The sequence below is a fragment of the Microtus oregoni genome, unplaced genomic scaffold (assembly GCF_018167655.1).
Source record: "Microtus oregoni isolate MIOR12 unplaced genomic scaffold, Mior012 000014F_ref0000157, whole genome shotgun sequence".
Lineage (NCBI taxonomy): Eukaryota > Metazoa > Chordata > Mammalia > Rodentia > Cricetidae > Microtus > Microtus oregoni.
Genome location: NW_024543073.1, coordinates 14,801,692 through 14,824,570, shown reverse-complemented (window position 1 = coordinate 14,824,570; position 22,879 = coordinate 14,801,692). Strand labels below are relative to the sequence as shown.

At 41.5% G+C, this 22,879-nt stretch overlaps 1 protein-coding gene across 1 annotated transcript in view; it reads right to left on the bottom strand.

Annotated features, from left to right (window-relative positions):
• The window catches only part of Slc30a5 (solute carrier family 30 member 5), a 28,207-nt gene extending 5,681 nt beyond the window's left edge, over positions 1–22,526 (bottom strand). Inside the window, exons 1-13 of the mRNA XM_041663669.1 lie at positions 22,199–22,526; positions 16,747–16,869; positions 14,187–14,253; positions 12,344–12,429; positions 11,908–11,995; positions 9,092–9,179; positions 7,978–8,054; positions 7,422–7,592; positions 6,660–6,948; positions 6,280–6,488; positions 5,435–5,592; positions 4,170–4,299; positions 1,936–2,131 (exon numbers count right to left, since the gene is read on the bottom strand). Coding sequence (XP_041519603.1) covers positions 1,936–2,131; positions 4,170–4,299; positions 5,435–5,592; positions 6,280–6,488; positions 6,660–6,948; positions 7,422–7,592; positions 7,978–8,054; positions 9,092–9,179; positions 11,908–11,995; positions 12,344–12,429; positions 14,187–14,253; positions 16,747–16,869; positions 22,199–22,275 — 1,759 coding nt within the window. The 5' untranslated portion in view covers positions 22,276–22,526. The remainder of the gene's footprint in view (positions 1–1,935; positions 2,132–4,169; positions 4,300–5,434; positions 5,593–6,279; positions 6,489–6,659; positions 6,949–7,421; positions 7,593–7,977; positions 8,055–9,091; positions 9,180–11,907; positions 11,996–12,343; positions 12,430–14,186; positions 14,254–16,746; positions 16,870–22,198) is intronic.
• Between the last annotated feature and the right edge of the window lie 353 nt (positions 22,527–22,879).

Sequence of the window (22,879 nt, the reverse complement as noted above, 5' to 3'; positions counted from 1 at the left end):
TTCCTTTTTTGTTTTATGTTAATAATCAAAGGTAGGCATCTCTAGCCCCTTCATTTCCATTTGTTAAGATGACTTTATTGTGGAGTGAACATTCCCTACCTTTTATGGTATAGTAATCCATCATGTGGCCTACAGGTGTAAGATTTCATAGACTGTGGGTCTTCAGAACTACTCATTAGGAACCTCAGGCCCAAGGACCCATCTGTCCTTACCTTTCTCCCTGGCTCCCTTTCCATGCTGAGCCTAAGTCTCATCACGTGAGAGCAGACTTCTGAGAAAGCCATCTTTCTGTGATGAGCTTACCTCACTGACATTGTGTCCCCCAGGCTGATCAATGCTGCTGCATTTATAGTCCCTGCTTCCCTCTTCCTTTAGTGTTGGGAGCCTTGGGCACACTAGGCAAGTACTCTTCACTGAGCTATATTCTTAGCATTCTCCTTTAAAAAAATCCTGAGCCGGGTGGTGGTGGCGCACGCCTTTAATCCCAGCACTTGGGAGGCAGAGGCAGGCGGATCTCTGGGAGTTCGAGACCAGCCTGGTCTACAAGAGCTAGTTCCTGGACAGTCAAAAAGCTACAGAGAAACCCTGTCTCGAAAAACAAAACAAACAAACAAACAAACAAAAATCCCGAATAAACCAGGTTTATGCCTTTAATTCTAGCATTTGAGAAGGAGAGGAAAGCCAGCCTAGTCTACAGAGCGAGTTCCAGGACAGCCAAGGCTACTCAGAGAAACTCTGTCTTCATAAACAAAACAAGCAAACAAAAAAACCAAAAAATAACAACAAAATCCTGAGTAATAATTGTACCAGAATTTCAGAAGACAGTTCATGAACAGAGTCGTGTGAGAATTCTGAGTGCTTGTGATAAAACTCCAAGAAAACAAAAGACAAAAGTCTTATGACCTCAGTTTCTTCAAAACACAGATTATTTTTTGGAAGATGTTTTGTGCTCCTCCCAGGTATAGCAGATGGGGTGAGTTTACTCAGATCACTCAGTATGCTTGCTGTTGTTCAATTAAATGTTTAAACTATTCTCTACATGGAAAAACATTTTTGTCACATGTGGCTTGTCCTTGTGATTATATACAGCTTGAACTCATGAGAACTTTACTCGTGACCTTTCTTAACCCTGCTGCGGGAGCTCCTCCCGCTTCTTCAGCCAATAGTCGCTGAGATACCAGCTCACTGGGGTGTGGTCTCTCTCTTTAAAAAGCAGCTCCAAAGACTAGACTCCTTTCCTGGCTGTCGTGTAGGACAGTGTTTTGTAAGTTTTTTCCCCCTCAAATAAATAACCCTTTGAATCCAAACTGGTGTGGGATTGTTTCACGCATTATCCCCCCACGTTGGGCGCCATTCTGTAACATGAGGGCTGGCTTGTTGGGGTTTCTGCCCAGTTCCCACATCCAGCAAGCCCCCAAAGAAAATCACACAGAGATCTCCATAAATTATAAAACTTATTGGCCCATTAGCTCAGGCTTCTTGTTAACTCTTGTAGCTTATATTAACTCATTCTTATCTATGTTAGCCACATGGCTGGGTACCTTTTTCAGCAGGCAGGTCACACCCTGCTTCTTTGGTGATCTGGGCAGGAATGGGGAGAAATGGGCTTCCTCCTTCCCAGCATTTTCCTGTTTTCATCACCCTGCCTCTACTTCCTGTCTGGTTAACCCACCTATACTTCCTGCCTGGCCAATCAGCGTTTATTTAAAATATGATTGACAAAATACAGACAATTCTCCCGCACCAAACCCTCAGAGTACAAATTGTCTAAGGCTCTAAATAAAGACAGCTATTTCATGAGATTTTAGTCTGCTTCATTACTGGCTCCATTTTCCCAGGTCCTACCATCTCTAGAGTGGTAACACCAGCAGGTCAATATTTAATAAAAACAAGTAAGAACATCAATTCAGGAGACAGGACTTCCTAAGAACTCACCCCTCATGTTAGCATTCATGCCTCCACCCGTGAAGCCGTGACTGTGACCGTGATCACCGTGTCCATGATTATGGTGAGAATGGCCTTGATCGGATGAGTGGCAGTGTCCATGAGAAGTTCCATGGCCATGGCTATGGGCATGGCTAAAGGCACAGATCCCAATAAGGTTTACAATCAGTCCTCCAATGGAGACTGGCTAGCAGAAAGGAGACAGGCAAAACTTTAATTTTAAACTTAGAAAACAAAGTTGCTATTTAGAAGCTATTACATGGCTGTATACTTTTCCTACGTACAGCTTAAGAACTTCACAGTAAATGTCACTAAGTTCCCCAAGCAAAAAATTTTGGATCATTTTAACTTTCAAAAACCAGAAAAAGCCGGGCAGTGGTGGCACAAGCCTTTAATCCCAGCACTCAGGAGGCAGAGGCAGGCGGATCTCTGTGAGTTCGAGACCAGCCTGGTCTACAAGAGTTAGTTCCAGAACAGGCTCCCAAACCAAAATAAAATTATTAAAAAAAAAATAAATAAATAAAAAACAGAAAAAACTGGTACACATATTTGAATTTACTCTAATGTGATCAAGAATGGCAAATTCTGGCAGTACATGGTGGTGCACACTTTTAATCCCAGTACTCAGGAAGCAGAGGTAGTTGGATCTCTGTGAGTTCTAGGTGAGCCAGGGCTACATTGTGAGACCCTGTCTCAAAACAGATGGGCACATCATTGGTTCAACTGTACAAGCAAACCGAAACTCTAAACTGCTTTCAGTGATTTGAGAATTAAGTGTCATTTTCCTACTTATAGGTCAGGGGGGAGATGGTTCTGCAGTTAGGAGCACTGGCTGCTCTTCTAGAGGACCCAGATTTGAGTCCCACCACCTACATGGTAGCTCACAACCATTTACAGCTCCAGTTCCAGGGGATCCCACGACCTCTCTAGCCTGTTACGTGGTATACAGACATACAGGTAGGCAAAATACACATAATTAAAAGACTCAAGTGCCAGCATTAAAAAGTTAGTGATACATAACTCAAGGTCTAAGAGTACATCTCAAGTTGTGGAGGAATGCAACCCCAAGTCAGAGAGCCTGAGAAACTGTGAGATGAAGAGCGGCTTAACAGAAAGCACCCCAACAGAAGAGACATGCCATCTACAGAAACAATGCATAAGGATTGGGGTACAGGAAGAACTAAAATTGTTATAATAGTTATGTAATCTATTGGGTAAAATATGTATAATTTTTATTTTTCTGATTTTATCTCTAACATTGTACAAATGCCTTCAGGTATCTAAAAATACAATCTTGAAAGAAAAAAATATTTATTAAGTCATAACAAAACCTGTACATTTCATAATACAAGTTAACATTATTAGTCCAAGGTATCTGAGAAAAGGATTGGTTTCTATTTTTTTTTTTTTTTGGTTTTTCGAGACAGGGTTTCTCTGTGGTTTTAGAGCCTGTCCTGGAACTAGCTCTTGTAGACCAGGCTGGTCTCAAACTCACAGAGATCCGCCTGACTCTGCCTCCCAAGTGCTGGGATTAAAGGCGTGCGCCACCACCGCCCGACTAAGGATTGGTTTCTAAAAGCCTGCAGTAATAATGTAAATACATTATTAGTCTTTTTTTTTGTTGGGGCACATCCCCCCCCCTTTTGAGACATGGTTTCTCTGTAGCTTTGGAGCCTGTCCTGGAACTATCTGGCCTTGAACTCAGATCTGCCGGCTTCTGCCACCTGAGAGCCGGGACTAAAGGCATGTGCCACCACTGCCCGGCTGGGGTGTATGTTTTAAGACCTCAATGTACGCCTGAGGATGATACCAAATCCACCCACATATGCTGCGTTTTGTTCTACACATACATACCCATGATAAAGTATAAGTCAGGCACAGTAGGAGACTAATAACAGAGATAAAATAGAACCATGATAACAATGCAATGTGATAAAACAGAGTCCTCTGGACTATCTCTGAAGTGCTGAGATTAAAGGTATACATCACTATAGCTTGTTTAAAAATGACTTAAAACTTCAGACTTATTTAAGAAACTTTTCTTTTAATACACCATGGTAAAATTGTTACCAAGACCACAGGAAATGAAACAGTACACGAGGAGACAATGCACCAGAATGGAAGTCATGTTGATTTAACAAAGTCAGAACTGTCCTAGGTCAGTCGAGCCTTGGCGGAAGAGCGTGAACCAAGCAGGAGCTCAAAGAGGAAAGAGAAATACTTACTGTCAACATGTTTGTGTCTAGTTCCGGAGGATCAATCAATCTAGTCACTGATTCCATAAACACAAAAAAAGCTATGACTATCAGGAAAAGTCCATTAATAAACCCAGAGAGAATTTCTATCCGGCCATACCTAAAAACACAGAGTACTTTTTAGAAAGGAAAAACAAGTACTTTAAATATATACATTATAAACTTATAATAAGTGAGGAACAAGTCCAGGCTTTCACACTACTAAGTAAATAATATAAAATTATCAAAATTTAAAAATATTATTTATGTTCAAAAGTCATCCCAAATACATATTTATTGGAATTTTGTATATATACAGCCCTTCTTACAGAAAGCCTTGTCTAGTTTTGTAGCAACAAATCATCTCTCTCTAAACTTCTGATGTGTCCCGTATCTCTCACGGCACACATTCTGTTCTCTACCAAAACTATTGTGTTTTGGTTCATCCTCTTTTCACTGGGTCTGGAGAGACTGCTCAGAAGTTATGAGCACTTCTTGATGCTTTTGCAGAGAACCCAAGTTTGAGTCCCTGCAACTACACAGCAGTTGTAACTGTCTAACTTCAGTCCCAAGTCATCTGACTGTCTCTTCTGGCCAGTGTGGGCATTAGGTATGCATACGGTACACACATATAAGCTGCATACGGTACACACATATAAGCAGCCAACACATACAGCACACTCAAACATACACAGACACAAACACACACTTAAAACAAAACACACACACAAGAATTCCAAAATATAAACAATCACTAAGGGGTATCTTTATTTAAATAGGTTTCTTTCTTTTTTTCTCTTTGGTTTTATGAGACATGGCTTCTCTTTCTAATAGCGTGTACCACTACTGCCTAGCTAGAGTAAGTCTTACTAAAACAACTTGCATGAAAAGAGATTTGACATTTGTTCAATTATTGTCATAATGTGAGGATATTTTCATACAGTCACTTCAAATTTTAAATACTTTTTAACAAAAAAGATGCCAATGGTCATGAATATTTCATGCCCTCAAAGAAACATGATGAACAAAACCACAAATGATTTAGGTCGCATTTCTTCTCTTTGTTTTTAAACAGATGTTGTTGAGCTGACTGCCAGTCAGTATTATTAGTCAATGTGTAGTTCTTATTCCCCATTAACTTGAAATGAAATAAAAGTGAAGATTTGGCATTATCTCTATGGGATGTAATGTATTTTGTTTCTGAAGATGGAATCTGAACTGTTTAAAGAAACGGAGTGCCTTGATAGCATACCTACCCATAGGAGAAAATCCGGGTTGCTTTCCATCGACTCATCAGGGCAGCAAAGAGTCCCATGACCAAAGCTGAACAATCAAAGAGCATGTGGAATCCATCTGAGATCAGGCCTAGACTATTGGTTAATACGCCATAGAACAGCTCCACAAATGTAAAAAGCTAAAAAGGTTTCAAACATTACAGGAGGAGCACGTTGAGAATAAATTACAGTAAAGAACTATTAACTTTAATCATAAGAATTTAACCTTTAATTACCCAAACTGTCTTTGAAGATGTGTTTCAAACTCTACCCGACACTTAACCTGGAAACTGTATTTCATAAGATCATAAAGAACTAAGCTATCAGACATAACCATTTTTTTTTCGAGACAGGGTTTCTCTGTGGTTTTGGAACCTGTCCTGGAACTAGCTCTTGTAGACCAGGCTGGTCTCGAACTCACAGAGATCCGCCTGCCTCTGCTTCCCAAGTGCTGGGATTAAAGGCGTGCGCCACCACCGCCCAGCCCCAGACATAACCATTTTGTAACTAGAAGGCACTGTTCGATCTGTGTATCTGTGGGCAAGGTTTAAAACGTCAGTATCAGGAGTGTGCACTGACATCCTATTAAAGAGGCAACTCCACCTCTTACAAGCTACGGGTGCAGTAGTTTAAAACAGTATACTAAACCAGAATTCTCACAGTACTGCAAAAATTGTGTGCCTTGTCTGAATAGGTGCCTTGCTACTAATTAGAGAAAAATGTAAATTTTAGCCCATCTTTGTCAGAAACTAAAGTGCTAAAATTACGTATCATGCCAAAATAAAAACACCGTGCTTTAAAATATGACTAATATTTAGAATTCTTACCAGATTCAAGCACAAAAAGTAGAAGATCTGCCTAGAGTCACTCTCCTCAAGAATCTGTTTTAGTGATTCCTTAATAAACCTAGGGACTGACTGTGAGCTGTGCTGGAAAGCATCGCCCATGAAGTGATAGAGGGGTGTTCCTTCAGGAGAATAACCAATGAGGGTGCCTTTCTGTCCTCGTTTGGAGGGAGATGATAGGATGTTGGCCGCTACAAAGAGAAAAGGAGACTATTAGACAAGCTTTGAGCATTTAAGTCACCAACATGGTCACTGTCAACAAGGACTAAAATGCAAGTACTGAACGACCTCTATACTGAAGGTTTAAACAGCAGAAACCACACAGCAGATTAATGCAAATAAAAGCAAGGGCGAATGCTTACACAAAATGAAGAACACGGCGCTCACTACCACTCCTCCAGACAAGACGTGCTCCGTGCCCTCCTGGTGTGCTGCTCTGTTCACAGCCCGGAGTTGGTCTGTTATTGGATGTGTCCAGAAATTTCCAAAAAGGAGCGCACTAATAAAAACAGGCAAGGATCCATAGCGGGCACACTTGGACACTTCCATCTTGACTGAACAAAGGGAATCCATATAGAAGTCCAGGATCACGACAAAAAAGATAACTGTGGTGAAAGGCATGATGAGAGAAAACCAAGACTCAACCTTACTCTAGAAACAGAAACAGACAACACAAAACACCGTCAGTATTCTACGGGGGAGAGCAGATTTCACAGAATGTTTGTTGATCATCTACACAGAAACAAATACTCATGACTCAATACGATTCACAGCATGCCAACATGGAAGGGTCACAAAGTATCAGTACATTTCCCTAGTATTCTCCAGAGTACTAACAAAACTCCAAGCTTGTTTAATTTTATAATACTAAGGAGCCAAAATCTTTGAGTTCAAGACTACTAGCTGGATTTTCTTCATCAATTCCTTTGGGCCATAGGAATGGATGTGAAGTATATGTAAATGTAATAGTATTGACTTACATTTTTATAAACAATTAAAATTAACTCAAAAAAAGGGGGAAAAATCAAAGAAAAAAATGAGGATAATTTAAACTACTCTCAACCTCAAATTAAAAAATGCTGAACTGAAATTTCTAATGGTAACTCTATTTGTTAAACAATTACCTCAGTTGTCACAGAAAGAACAATCACCCACGGGCAAAGGAGAAACACAGAAACAAGCTGGGATAAGGCCTGAAGGCGTTTAGCTCCACCAACATCTATAGAGAGCTTTCTAGAAGCTGTATGAAAACCAACTTTACAACATAAAGCCAGCACCAGCAAGAGCACACCACCCTATAAGTGAAAGGAGAAACATCTCATTAAAACATATATACTATCATATTCAAAATATGTAAAGACTTATACATTTCTTTACAAATGTTTGAGATCACCTCTCCAGTCCTGAGATAAATTAGTTTAAATATATATATTTTTGACAGTATTGATAATATAGTTGGCCTTAAACTGGAGATCCTCTTACCTCAGCTGCTTCAGTGTGAAGAGTAAAGACGTATGCCAGGTTTAAACGAAACTTAAAAATTATACTTTCTATGGTGGCATAGGCCTAGAGGTAGAGGTAGGAGGATCAAGAGTTCAAGGTCGTCCTTGGCTACCCGAAGCCCTGCCTCCCAGGCCCCCCACTCCCCCAGTGACAGTTACAACGTGGAGAAGCGCATACCTTGTGATCCGCCACACCTAAGAAGGCAATAGCTGTATAAAGCATGTGAGTTAGAGCGCTGTCATGATGTCCTTCAGCTAAGGAAGCTGTAGTAAAGGAAAACACTTTTCAAACCCAGCTCCCAAAGCGAAAGTTCTCTTCAAAGTTTAATTATTTTGAAGACAAACCAGCCTGGGTATGCCATTTCAACTACCCTTAGTAACATGGTACTTTTGAAACAATTCAGTTTAATTCTAAAGAAAAAAAATGTACAAATTTACAAATTGCACCCCACTGAACCCCTGCCCCACCTCCGAAGAGATGGGCTTATAAGGATGGACTACCATGCTTGGCCTCTGGGTGTGTGGGCCGCTGTATGACTATGACTGTACTGAGATACTGACTTCATTTTGGTTCTTAGCCTCCAAAAGAAGCACAAATAGGCAAGGCATCTTTTTGGTCCACTCCTGTGATGGAAGCAGACCTTAACGCTACATCTGCAGGTCAGTCTGTAAAATTGGTCTTCAACTTGTCTACTCTACATCGCTGAGCACACAAGGCCCAGCAAAGAGAGCAGCAGACAGGAGGGTGTGTTGGGAGTGGATGTAGCAGATACAATCTGGAGCCTTTTCTGCCCCCATCTCAGTGTGACAGAATAAACTGCTATTAGTTTACTAATAAACCCCAGGGTACCAAGTGTCAGCACTCAGAGGAAAACTGGTACTTTGGTGTATTGCAGAATAGACAAAGGCGTATGGCTGGAAAAGAACAAGGCAGGTTGTTATAGAGTTGAGAGTAGAGAACAGACATATTTGACTTGGAAGATGGGTTCAAGAGTATGGACAGAGCAGGCAAGAGCAATTCGGGGCAAGGCCGTGAAAACTAGGGCAAAGGACTTTAAATGTTTTGCTGTTTTCCAGCAGCAGGACATTCTAAAATATGAGCACTGTAGAAAAATACTGAGGATATTCTAAAATATTCAACTTGGAATAATTTTACTGTTTACTTGAACAGTGATTAATGTCAACATGAATCTCAGAAAGTCACTTGTGACCCATGAGTTTAATTTCCTTCTTTTTCCCATTCTGCCGGCTTCTAATTTTCTCCCAGACTTTAATCTAGTGCAAAAGGATACGGTGTTCAGCCATTTTAGCCATGAGGTCATCATTGTCGAAAAGCAATAAACAGATTACAGCAATAATGAAAAATGCAGCCCCCCTTGTCTGAAAGAGAAGAAACAGAAGTTCTATTTTTGTTTTTTATTAAAAGGTTAATTATTAGCATGATAACCGCACTAACGCTAGAGGAAAAGGTTTCTGTCCCTTTCACTTTTTGAGACAGGTTTTTGCTACACAGCCCAGGCTGGCCTTGTACTCACAATCCTCCACTAAGCATGTCTTCAGAAGAGTTAAAAACGTATACTGGGCAGTGGTGGCACACGTCTTTAAACCCAGCACTGGGGAGGAGACAGGTGGATCTCTGTGAGTTCAAGGCCAGCCTGGTCTACAGAGTTAGTTCCAGGGCAAGCTCCAAAGCAACCCTGTTTTGAAAAACAAGACAAAACAAAAAAGGAACATTTAGTGAAAGTTAACACTTGACATTATCATCTTTACAGAGTTTACAGTATAACAAATAATAAAAGCAACAAAAATAAACTCTGCAGAGCATTTTAATGTTAGCACCGTATCTCCTTCAAAATGTTACCAGGCATATTAATATGAACAAATCATTAAGGTTTACAGACTAAGTTTCCTAATTTTTGGTTGAAAAGCCCTCAGTATCTAAGGAACAATAGAGCTGTTTCACATTTTGCAACATTTTAGAAACAGGGAGCTAGTGCTCCCCTAGGGAAAAGGTCCATGGGACCATGCTGAGAAAATCAAGTCATTCCTAAGAGTGTTAAAGATGCGTATGGTGGATGTGTGTGCTGGCTTTACGCAAGCATAAGAAAGACAGACGAAGACAGTTGGTGATTTCTATCGCTCTCTACTTTTTTAAGATTCGTTTTTATTTAAACTATGTGTAAGTGTGTGGGAATTGTGCACATGAACGTAGGTGTCGTCAGAGAACAAAAGAGGGTGTCAGAGCCCTAGGAGTTGGAGTCACAAGCAGTTGTAAGCCACCCAGAGGGGTTGTTGGAAATCCACACTCCAATCCTCTTACCTCTCTACCGTATTTTTTGAGATAGGGTTTCTCAATGAATCCGAAATTGAAATTGGCTGCTCTGACTAGGCAGGCTAGCTTGCCTGCCCCAGGACCTACCTGTCTCTACCAAACCACAATGGGGTTACAGGCATAAAGAGCAAGGCCCGGGGCCTGGTTTTTACATGGGTGCTGGGGACTTGGATTCAGGTCCTTGCTCTCACAGCCATATGCCCAGTGCCCTTATAAACTTTGTTTAAGAGACAGGGTTCTCCAACTCAGAGACCTGCCTGCCTATGCCTCCTGAGTGCTGGGACTAAAGGCATGTGCCGCCACCACCCAGCTTCCTGATAAACTTTTAAAGTCTGTGTTGTCATTGCAGGGAAAGAATTTGGATAAAAGTTACAGAGAAAATGTATAAGCCTAGTTTATATAAGCATTTTAGAAAATTATATATAAAAACTTCATATTCTTATAATTTGTTATCTGTAAACTCTCAAGTATTTTATGCAATATTTATACTTACATGTATTATTTCACACATTTACATAAGAATATCATGTACACTTAGCAATGGAACTATAAAGCTTCCAGTAAATAAAAATTTAAATGAAAACAAGACATTCCGGGTGGCAGTGGCACATGCCTTTAATCCCAGCACTCAGGAGGCAGAGGCAGGTGGATCTCTGTTTGAGGCCAGCTCTGATATACAAGAGCTAGTTACAGAACAAGCTCCAAAGCTATAGAGGAAACCCTGTCTCCAAAAAATAAAACAAAACAAAAAAAGTGTCTGACATTTGGGTTGGCGGCGGTGGTGTATACCTTTAATCCCAGCACTTGGGAGACAGAGGCAGGTGAATCCCAGTGAGTTTCAGGCCAGCCTGAAACTAGTTCCAGGACAGCTAGGACTGTTACATGGAAAAACCCTGTCTTGAAAAACAAAACAAAAAAAAAAGAGAAAGAAAAAGAAAAGAAGACATTCGTCTGTTCAATAAATTCTTAGTGCGGTGAGAATTATGGCCAAAGGCAGCATACAAAAAAAATCTACACAATTAAAATGTTCCTTTCTCTTAACCCCCATTTCCTTTCATTTTTCCTTTCCCTGGTCTCTGCTGCCCCCTTTTTTTGTTTTTAAAGGTAGAGTCTCACTATGTAGTACAGGCTAGCCTCAAATTCTCTTATCTGTTAAAAATTAGATTTATTTATTGTGTGTGGTAGGGGAGGGAATCAGATGCCAGTTTCCAGGACAAGGCACCATGAGTAGGAATATTTTAATTTGGTAAAATGGAGATAGTGTAGTGCCAGCTCTAACATTTGGATGGTAGACAACTCATTTTCCAAAAGACAGTAATACTTAAATTATTTCTGTTCAACAGGGATGACAAGTTGGTGAGTCTCTGGGTAATTGTTCAGCAGACTAAATAAACAGAGCAAGCTCACAGGCTTTTCCTATGAACGTGAAGAATAAGGCAGAGGGCTCCAGGTGGCACGTGAAGGAGATCTTGGCAGGTGATCTACTGTGGTTATGTAGGTGTTTACACAATCTACAAGTTCATGTGTGACACTGCTAAGCCCGAAGAAAGGATAAAGCACGGGTTATACTGTTATCAACCTCTAGGTCTCCTTTGGGAAACATTGACTAGAAAGCACATCTCTGCACTGTTTTCACAACTTCCTAGGCAACTAGAATCATATCAAAATGAAACCAGAAAAATGTTTAGCTAGTATTAAGTCTCTTCATTATTATAAATGGTAAAAGACATGGTTTGTTTTTGCTATGAACAATGTGTTTAATGATGGAAAACCTACCTTTGCTGGTCCTCCTCCAGAGCTAGTGAACAGCACACTGAGCAGTGAGATAACGACAATATCACTGTGTTCAAACAGCAGCAAAGTCCTACAAAAAGAAAACACTGCTCAGGAATGGATCTGACCTTTTCAGGAAGTATGAACTCAGTCAGAGTAAGAAAAGAAAATCCCTTTGGTTTCACAAAACACGAGAAAGAGAAATATGGACAATTCCTTTGGAAAATATTTTGGTATTAACTGTCTTAGAAAGAACGAGGCTACAAAATACCAGGCAATAATAATCTTCACGATCCCCAAGACCTACTTGGTAGAGGAGCGACTGCCAGTCCTCTGACCTCTACATACATGCACATGCAAATACTAAAAGATACAGAACAAAATTAAGATTCAAATGAATAAATGTAAACAAACAGCGAAAATACATGTTTTTATTTACCTTAGTGGTCCACAAAGAGTAAGGCCAAAAAACCACAAAAGTGATATGATACATCCAGCAACTGCATGTTTAAATATTTTGATCCACTATAAATAGAAAAAAAATTAAAAACCTCAGTCATATCCATTTGATAGTAAATATTCCATGCTTAAATAGCACCTACAGAAGGCAGCACATGGTAGAGCATGTCTTTGATTTCTGAACCCAGGAGATAGGGCAGGCAGACCTTCAATTTCAGGCCAACCTGGTCTACATAATGAATTCCAAGTTGCTCAGGCTAACAGTGAGACCCCGTTATGCCAAAATCCTCTTATTAGCTAGATTTACTTCCACTGTCTATATTCTCATCTGTTGCTAGGTTTTTTTCTTTTCTTTCTCTTTTTTTTTTTGAGAGTCTTACTATGTAGCTTGGACTGGCCTCAAACTCATAGAGGTCCATCAGTCTCCTTTCCTGAGTGCTGGGATTAAAGAGGTGCACCACTACACCTACCTTTTAGGTCTTAAATCTCTTTTTCCTACACAGCATAATTTTCTATTTTTTTCCACTAGTTTTCTAGGAATAAAGGTTGAGGTTTTTTTTTTTTTTAAATCTCTATGAGGATTCTTTTGGAGAAAAGGTCTCACTAAGCAGCTCAGGCTGGCCTTGAATTCATATTAATCTTCCTTTCTGATGTCATGGGTATCATGAGTACATGTATTTACAACCATGTTTGGCTTTCCATGAAGAATTTTTATGCTATAGCTATTTGAAAATGGAGAAAGAAACTTAGATGAAGTTAAAAAGAGTAACTGTATTTTTAAAATGTCTTGCTTTCCGGGGTCAAAGGCTCAGAGGTTAAGAGACATGCTGTTGTTCTTCCAGAGTTCTGAGTTCAATTCCCAATAACCACAGGATGGCTCGCAACCATCTATAATAAGATCTGGTGCCCTCTTCTGGCCTGCAGGGACACATGCAAGCAGAAATGCTGCATACATAAATCTTAAATAGAAGAACTTCAATTTGCCATGCTGATAATATGGTAGAGGACTACAACTGTGACATGAAAGAGACACGCAGTAAAATATAACTACCCCAGGGAGTCACTTTGTGAGAGGCTAAGCTCAATGAGAAACTTTTCTGTCATGAAGACATCTGAGGGGAATTACGATGATGACCAGGGTGATACACTGCATATGTACTGCATACTCACATGTGAGGTATAATTAAAAAATAAACCCATGGATAAAATAATTTATTCCTCACAAATACACAGAACAATACTGTTATCTTTACTTTATAAGTAAGCAAAATTAAGAATAAAGAAATCATGTAAGTAGTACAAGACATGAACATAGCTGATTTTAGGGGCCAACTTCTACCCCTGCACATAATCTATTCCCCAGCGACACTCCAGCCTCTGGGCATGACTCCATGTCTGATCTGTGTACCTTTCTGAGTAAGGAGACTGTGTTAAAGACACCCCTTTAAAATTTGTTACCCTTTTCTACATTACATTAAGATTTTATAGTTCACTGTTGGAGCTTCAATTTTGAAAAGGCAAGTCAGGGGAGTGTTAACTCTAGGACTGGGGATGTAGCTAGATGCGTGAGTCCCAGGATCAGCTCCATGTAAACTGGAAACGGTGGTGGGAGCCTGCAATAGCAGCACTAAGGAAAGCAGAGGCAAGGTGGTCAGGAGTGCAAGGTCGTCATTGGCCACAAAACAAGATTGAGGCCAGAACGGGCTATAGGAGATCCTGTCTCAAATACAGAAGCAACAACAAAGGCGAACTGTAGAAACGGCGCTTTATTCTGGACTACTGAAAGGGAAGCTGAAGGACCAAATGTTCTGTCGACATCTCACCTGATGCTTTGTGATAGTTTTCCCAGAAGAAAACGGTTTTTGAAACAAAACCATAAAAAACGCAGTCCTATAAACATTGAAAGAATAATATATTAACATTACATTAAATATTAGGTGTAGTTTAACAAATACACTGGAACTGGAAACATGCTATCCTCCAGAGCAGAGCTTTTTAGACTCTTTCTTCCAATGGCCCCTTCCTATCTGATATATTTTTATGCTATTGTGATATATAGGTATGTAAAATATATACATAAATCAAACATTTACTGTTAACAAATCAGCAAAATTTTATCTTTAAAATATATCTTTTTGTTTTTTGAGACAGGGTTTCTCTGTAGCTTTGGAGCCAGTCCTGGAACTAGCTCTTGTAGACCTGGCTGGCCTCAAACTCACAGAGATCTGCCTGCCTCTGCTGGGATTAAAGGCCGGCTTTAAAATATCTTAAATGCTTTGGTGTATACAGTTTTACTATTAGATGTGAAAGCAAATTTGCATCCTAATGAGATGGATGTATGTACAATCCTTAGACACATTAATGTGATATGAACATGCTGAAGAATGACACTAGGAAATATTGAATCTTTGTTTTCTGTAATTAAACCATTATGTTTCTCTAAGACTAGAAAATTTTATATATAATGTAAAAATACTAATTCAAAACCTAAGAGTCTTGAGTGTTAGTCAAGATGAGCCAGAAGTATTCTTTGGAACTGTATGGCAAGATGACATGCACAGTGCAAAGCATTCATGCTGTGTGCAGAAACAAGACTGCAGCTACAGCTAATTCGTGCTACAGAAACACCTTAGAGTCATTATGCATTCGATTTTGAATTAAGTTTTTATTGCCAAATTTTTCGTGACTATCGCATTTAAAGAAACCTTGCTCTAGGCTGGGTACACACCTTTAATCCTAGCACTAACCTAGGAGGCAGAGGCAGGCAGATCTGAGTTCAAGGTCAGCCTGATCTACAAAGCAAGTTCAAAGTCAGCCACAAAAATGCCTCTGTCACTGCCTTTATAGTGATGAGGCTTTTATGGCAAAAACCAGGAGCTACTCTGGTAACTGTCTTCAGAACACAGAAGTAATAAAGAGTGTCAAGACTCATTATTGTATTGTATTGTAGAAGTATCTCATGATGCAGTCCAGGCAGATCTTGAACTTGTGATTCTCTAGCCTGGGTCTTCTAAGTGGTGGAATTACTGCCATGAGCCACTATACTTAGCTCTTAATACTTTCAATACCTTAACAAAGCACAGAGAGCAACTCATTTTCTCTTATATTTAGTAGTGATAAATCTTGAACAGTAACATGCAGCTATCTTCTTACTATGTTATATAAAAACAGTCAATTCTTCCAGTCAAGAATTTCTTTCTTAACTCACCAAATTACACCCTCAAGCGTCTTTGATAAACTTTTATTAACACACAGGAGAATTACTATTAATCTCAAGATCCAAAAATAAGTATTTAGGAAGAACACTATATACAAACTATACACAAGGACCCTGTCCTTTGATGGGTTGTGTTAAATCAGCACAGCATGATTTAACTTGCAAACATGGAATGTCTGTGCTAAGACAAACCCCAGGTAACATTTTTATGACTGCCTCAAGACTGAGCTACATCAGGGACAGTCTATAAATCCCTAGGGAAGTACAAAGCCAAAACTATTAAAGATGAACTTTATTTTCAGGTATGTGGACATGTTTGTCCGCATATGTGTGTACTGGTGCCCACAGCGCCACAGAGTGTCAGATCTAGTGTTGACATCATAGGCATTGTGAGCCACATGAGTAGACGCTGGGAACTTACTTCAGGTCCTCTACAAGAGCAGCAACTGCTCTTAACTGCGGAAGAAACTGTCAAAATTATTTTTTTTAATTAAAAAAAGACATAGTTTTACACTTGTTCTCATGAGTGTAAGGGGAGCCTTCCACCTACCCCCATGAGATTAAATGATACAAGATAATACAAAAGACTGGTTCCTAAAATAGATAAGAACCAAAGCATCTATTAAGATAAGTATTAAAAGCCGGGTGGTGGTGCACGCCTATAATCCCAGGAGGCAGAGGCAGGCGGATCTCTGTGAGTTCCAGGCCAGCCTGGTCTACAAGAGCTAGTTCCAGGACAGGCTCCAAAGCTACAGAGAAACCCTGTCTCGAAAAACCAAAAAAAAAAAAAAAAAAAGATAGGTATTAAAAGAGCTTTGCAAAAATCTTAGCAGCACAAACTAACTAAAACCCGGCGTTTGGAAAGTCGTAAGAATTTAACCATCTTTTAATTTATTTTGAGACAGTCTCACGTGTAAACTGGGGCTGGCCTCCAATTCATGATCCTCTTGACTCAACTTCCCTAGTGCTGGGATTACAGACTGCTACGCTTAGCTAAAATAATCCTTTTCTGATATGTCTCTGGACTTCTAACCTTATGTAAGCTTCTATTTAAAGAAAAAAATTATCAAATAGTTGTCAGAAGGAATAAACTTCATAGGATAGGTAGGTAAGATTTCTTAAAGATACAGAGAAATGAGAAACATTAAGGCTCTTTCTATACTCACCCCAGTTTTAATATAAAAATAAACTGTACAATGTGAACCGCTTTTAGAAGATCATATGACTCAAAAAGTCCCACAGCCTTCAAACACTTGGTTAAACATAGTAACACAATGTATTTTGTTAATCTGAAAAATAAAAACAGAAACAATTTTAATATAATTAAAATCATTAGGACTGCTGTAATCTTGTTTACAAGTACAGGAGGACATTAAAAATCATGGAAATACACATGAACATACAAAAACCAACAATAAAAACCTTCCCCCAAATAACTCAACTACGTTTATGTTTTGGCACATATATTCTTGGTTTATATTCAATGCACATTAACATCATATGTAAAGCAACACTGAGGCAGGCAGGGTAGGACATGCTGGTAATCCCAGTTACTTGGGAAGCTGGGTAGAAGGATCTGTCCCTCTCCCTGACTCCAAAGGGTCTCACTATGTAGCCCTGGCGGGCCTGGAACTCACTACATAGACGAAGCTGTCCTTGAACTCACAGACCCCTGCCTGGGAAGAAAGTGTGTTTAAAATCAGCACAGTCAACTTAGTGAGACCTGATCTTCAAAAAAAGAACAACAAAAAAATAAGCAAGAGGCTAAGGATGTAGCTCAGTGGTAGAGTGATTGCGTAGATTGTGGGAAGTCATAGGCTCAATTCCCAGTGCTCCCTAACCCCCACAGACAATATATATAGTTTAGCAAATTCAAGGAGAAATTTGAAATATGCTTTATCTATTGTTAGTCAAAAATGAGACTCACAAAAACAAAGCAGAAACCACATTCTGTATGTGAAGAGACTAGAAATTTACAACACACAGCAAGAGGCATCTGTCCCTCCTCTGTCCTGATACCGACTGCACTGGCTGTGGTTGAAAGTGACTAGACCCAGAGTCCCCAAAAGGAGGACTGGACATACTTCCTAAGGGCAGGAGGAAGCTGCAAAGTACGGGTGGGAGAGCTTAGGCTTCCAAGAAAGCAGGCCCCCAGACTCCTGCTTCCCCACATCCGGGCAAATACTCATTCCTAACCACTAGAGGCCCAACTTCCGCCTTGGTTTGGATGAATATCCCATGCTCACTCAGTATGTGTTGGATGCTACATATGGCCCTCGGGACCAAGGGAGATCTGGCAGGGTGGCTTCAGGTACAGCCTCATTTCTTCCTCTCAGCAGGGAAAGAAGTGCCTTGAACTGATCCACCTTATTTCTGCCTTTAAGGAAAAACTACCCCCTATATTTGAGACAGAGTCTTGTTATGTAGACCAGACTGGTCTCAAAACTTACGACTCGGGCTGGAGAGATGGCTCAGTGGTTAAGAGCATTGCCTGCTCTTTCAAACGTCCTGAGTTCAATTCCCAGCAACGACATGGTGGCTCAAAACCACCTGTAATGAGGCCTGGTGCCCTCTTCTGGCCTGCAGGGGTACGTGTTGGCAGAACATTGCATACATAATAAATAAATAAATAAATAAATATTTAAAAAAAAAAACTTACGACTCTCTTGCCTATTATATCACACCTAACTTACCTAAAACAACCCCAAAATATATAAAATTTAAAAAATTTAGCTAAAGATGTTGCATCCATTTTATATGTCTGAATATGAAAGCTAATACACTGTAAACAATAGTAACGAATTTGTCTCAGGGGGTATCACTGTGGGCCTTTTTTTTTTTTTTTTTAAATTTTCGAGACAGGGACAGGGCTTCTCTGTGTAGCTTTGGTGCCTATCCTGGAACTCGCTCTGTAGATCAGGCTAGCCTCAACCTCAAACTCACAGAGATTTGCTTGCCTCTGCCTCCTGAGTGCTGGGATTAAAGATGTGTGCCACCACCACCTGACCCCTCTGGTTTCTTTTGTGAGAGAATCCCCATTTGTTTAAGCCTCTCCAGTTTCAAGCTTCAACGTAATAACCAAGACACTCAATCTAGGCTAGCACTCTGCCCTCAAGGAGTTCCTGGTCTCCAGGAGAGAATAGGGAAACAGACCCGGGTATATTTACAGAAGATTCTACCTACCTGTAGAGAACTGAAAGGTCTCTCGGCAGCGTGTGAGATCTATGTGTACTAAAGACCATGCAGGGATTAAGAAGAGGGAAGGGAAGGCTATGTCAAAGCACAGCTATGTCAAAGCACAGCACATGTGCAATACAGGAACACTGAAGGCCTTGAAGATCCTACTGCTTTTAAGTTTAGCTCAATCTAGTGATTTAGTTCAGCAATAGATTACATATGACTGAAATCAAGGAAAAGGCAAATTATATTTAACATACTTATTTTACAAAGATTATAGATTTATTCATGACTTCTGTATAAATACTAAAAATTTCAAAAATTGGTGCCTGAATGATATAGATCACGTAAAACACTCATTGATAATATGCTAGTCAGAGTAAGCAAACTCTATTTTCATACACACACGCATGCACAGCACCCCAGAGGTCACAATGTTAACTCCTGAACAGCCGATTATTGGAAAGGCTTTAAATCATTTCTAACTTTCTCCTCACAGGTAACCAATTTAGGTATAGCTTTACAAGCCTCTTCCTTTTCATCTCTATGTGTATAAACATATTATTCAATGCACTTTTGCAACCATACACATATTCTGACACTGGACTCTTTCATGCAATACATATACTCTTCTATAATTATCAAATTAGGAAAATTATTTTGACATTTTAAACATTGCATTCTTTGACTTATGTCCCCTCTCTTACACATATTTACTTCACTGTTATCACTTGTGTAGGATGTGTGCATATGCAGCAGGCACTGTCACACGGAGGTCAGAGAACTAGTAGGAGTTGGTTCTCCTCTTCTAAGTGCAGGTCCAAGGGGCCAAACTCAGGTCATCAGCCTTGGCAGCAAGCCATCCTGCTGGCTCCGGCATTCTTTGACTTTGAAAGTTCTAGTTGATACATCTTCCTGCTAGACATCTCTGAAACACTGGCTAAGGCTAAGTAACCACATATGAACACGTAGTTCATGCTAAGCAGGGAAATGACTAGAGAAGGGGAGACTCTTGTAAAGGCCACTGGACCTCAGGGCAATGCAGAGCATTCAGCCCAGCCCCCGACTTAGAAACCATAATTTGCGATTAAGTGATCTCATAAAAAAAGTAACTGGTGTCCTCTGTGGTTAGACAGTCCTTCAGTCCTCTAAACTTGCAATCATTAAAATCTGGATATGGGTTTATAACTCCAAGAACTTCGCTCGTCACGGTCACTCATAGTTCTCTAGATATTACAACAGAGGAGGGGGTATAAAGGGGTAGGAGCGGGATATACCCAGCAAACATTTACATGTATAAAAACTAAAAAAAAAAACAAAATAAGCCGGGTGGTGGTGGTACACGCTTTTAATTCCAGCACTTGGGAGGCACAGGCAGAAGCATCTCTGTGAGTTTAAGGACAGCCTGGTCTACAGAGTGAGTTCCAGGATAGCTAAGGCTACACAGTGTTCGAAGAAGCTAAAAATAAATAAATAAATAAATAAAAGCCAAGCACCTGGGAAGATAGTTCACTGGGTAAGAGCACTTGCTGTTTAAGCGTGAGGGCCTGAGTTTGAATCCCCAGCACCCATGTAAAAGCCAGGGTGCTAACCAATCCCTGCACTGAAGAGACAGGAGGCAGGATGAGGCTTGCTGGCTGCCAGGCTAGCTCCAGGTCGAGGGAGAGACCTAGTCTCAGGGGAAGAAGGTAGTGACAGAGCAGGACACTTGAGTACATAAAACACACATATATACAAACAAAGCAGTATGCTGACCAGACACAGTGGTCTAGGCTTGTAATTCTAGCACTTACAAGGCTGAAGGAGGAGCCGGTCTGACCACCACAGTATGACATCTTGTCTCAAAAAGAAATAGGATACCTAATAATAACAATACCAGTCCACCTCATTGAATACATAGTCAAGTACCCACAGGTGTGAGCAGAAGGCTTATAATACACGAGTTGTGAAACAGAGACTCCGGGTCATTCATTAGTTGTGTGACCTCAGGCAGCTCAGTTTCCTGACCTATCAAACAAGGACACTACTTCTTAAGTTTGTAGGGCTGCTGTCAAGATTAAAGGGAGGTGTAGACTAAGAGTCTGTGGGGCCCAGGAGGTGCTCAGCAAACGCTGGCTGTCCTGACCACCAAAGACTTAATGAAGCCGAAGCAGAATCCTTTATTTAAGACATATGTGAACCCAGGCATGAAAACAGGCACAATGAGAGGATCCGATAATTTTTGTTGCAGTTAATAACCAGCACTTGACCATACAGAAAACCCTAGCAACCTGAAAACTCAACCAGTCCTGAGTCAAAATTTAGATTCTGCAATCAACTACAAAAGAAGTGCAACTCTGCTAGGCTAGTAATGCCACAGGTAAGCCGGCCAAGGACCGACACTTCCCATACTGGTCTAAGACAGGAGGCTCATAAGCACACACTTTTAAACAACTCACACTCTACCACAACACAACCCTTGCATTATTTGAGAGTAAATGAGTACAGCACACTTTACCCTGAAATATCTGTACTTCCTAAGACTATGGCAATGAAAAGGCTATGAAACCAGCAGTTTCCAACAGGAAATGTAACAATCATTTGATACTTTAGTCTGTCTCCACAGTCCAATTTTGTGAATTGGCCTAGTCTTGTTCCTGTCTGGTATTTCCCCTCCATTACCAATCCATACCAGTAACTCCGTCCGCATTGAGCTCTTATGGGCCACTGCTTAACACGTGACAAGCTATAGATGAATCGCTCAAAATACACAGAAAGCCAAATGTACGCTACAAACCCCGCAGTTGGTTTAAATTCTACTCAGCATGTGTCCTTTTCACAAACCAAAATTAGCTGGTAACGCAGTTACTACGTTCCAGGAGCATTATTAAACAATCACTAAATCTCAGAGGGCACACTGCTTAGAATAACTGAATCTCGTTTAAAAAAAAAAAGCTGGGCTCTAGTTTATGTATCTTTAACACTACCTCAGAACTTGGGACAGGCCAGAAAGGACACACAATTGCCTGGTGCCGCTGTACACTACTCAGGCTTGAGGAAAGGGGAAAGAACTTTCACTTCATCAATTCCTGTACCGTACGAATTTGGGAGAAGGGAGCAGCACGCATTTCGTACTATTAAAATAAAATAAGCCTTCCACTCCTCCCCACGAAAACCCAACGACAGGCCGGGCTGGACTTTTGCCGTGCTGAACACCTAAGTTCATAGGCTTGTACTTTGGTTTCTCCGCGCGAGACGGTTGACACCTTCCGCATAGGCACTCGGGCAGGCGTGGGAGAGGGGAAGGAGCCCCGCGTTACCGTGGCGGGGAGGGACACCCACGATCGTCTCTCCAGGGGCCTGGAAACTGGCAGGCGGGGAGCCCCGAGCCCGGACTCCCGCCCGCTTGCGGATCTCAAGCCACCGACCGCAGGGGCAGCCGGCAGGGGAGCCAGTCCTTACCGGGCACTGGGCACGTCCACCGGCCCGAGGCCGCCGCCGGGCCCGGCCCGCGCGTCCCCGCCGTACTTGTCCTCCATGCCGGCTCAGGAGCCGCCGCTGCCCGCGCTGCGGGCGCTCCTCATGTCTCGCCGCCGCTCCGGAAGCGCGGGCGCAGGCGCGTCACTCCCCCATGTCAGCGGCGCGCCGTCCCCCGCAGTCCCCGCCGCTAGCCTGGGCTTGGCAGGCAGGCACACGCGCGCTGGGCGGGACTAGGCCGCGGGCCGTTCCGGGAGTGCCGTTCTCCGGAGGCAGGACGGGCACGGACGCTGCCAGGCCACGTCATCCGGCCCAGCAGCCCTCACTCCCGGGGGAGTGCCCCATCCTGCGCCTGCGCGCCCGTGAACACGTGGCTCGGGCCGCAGGCTCCTCCCACCGCGCCGGAGGCTGGATCGCCCCGCCCTCTAGTCGCGTCTCCTAGAGGAACCCCGGACGCACTTACCCGTCCCTGCGGCGCCACCTACGGTCCATCTCGGGTACAGCGGGTTCCCGCTGTGCGTGGAATGGTCCGTCCCCTAGAAAATGCACATTGTTGTCACTAAACTGAGCTTGCTGGTTTTAGCTCTTTGTTTTAGGGTTCTTATTTCAAACAGCCTCACTCTGTAGCCCAGGTTGACCTAGAACTCAACATGTAGCCCAGGCTAA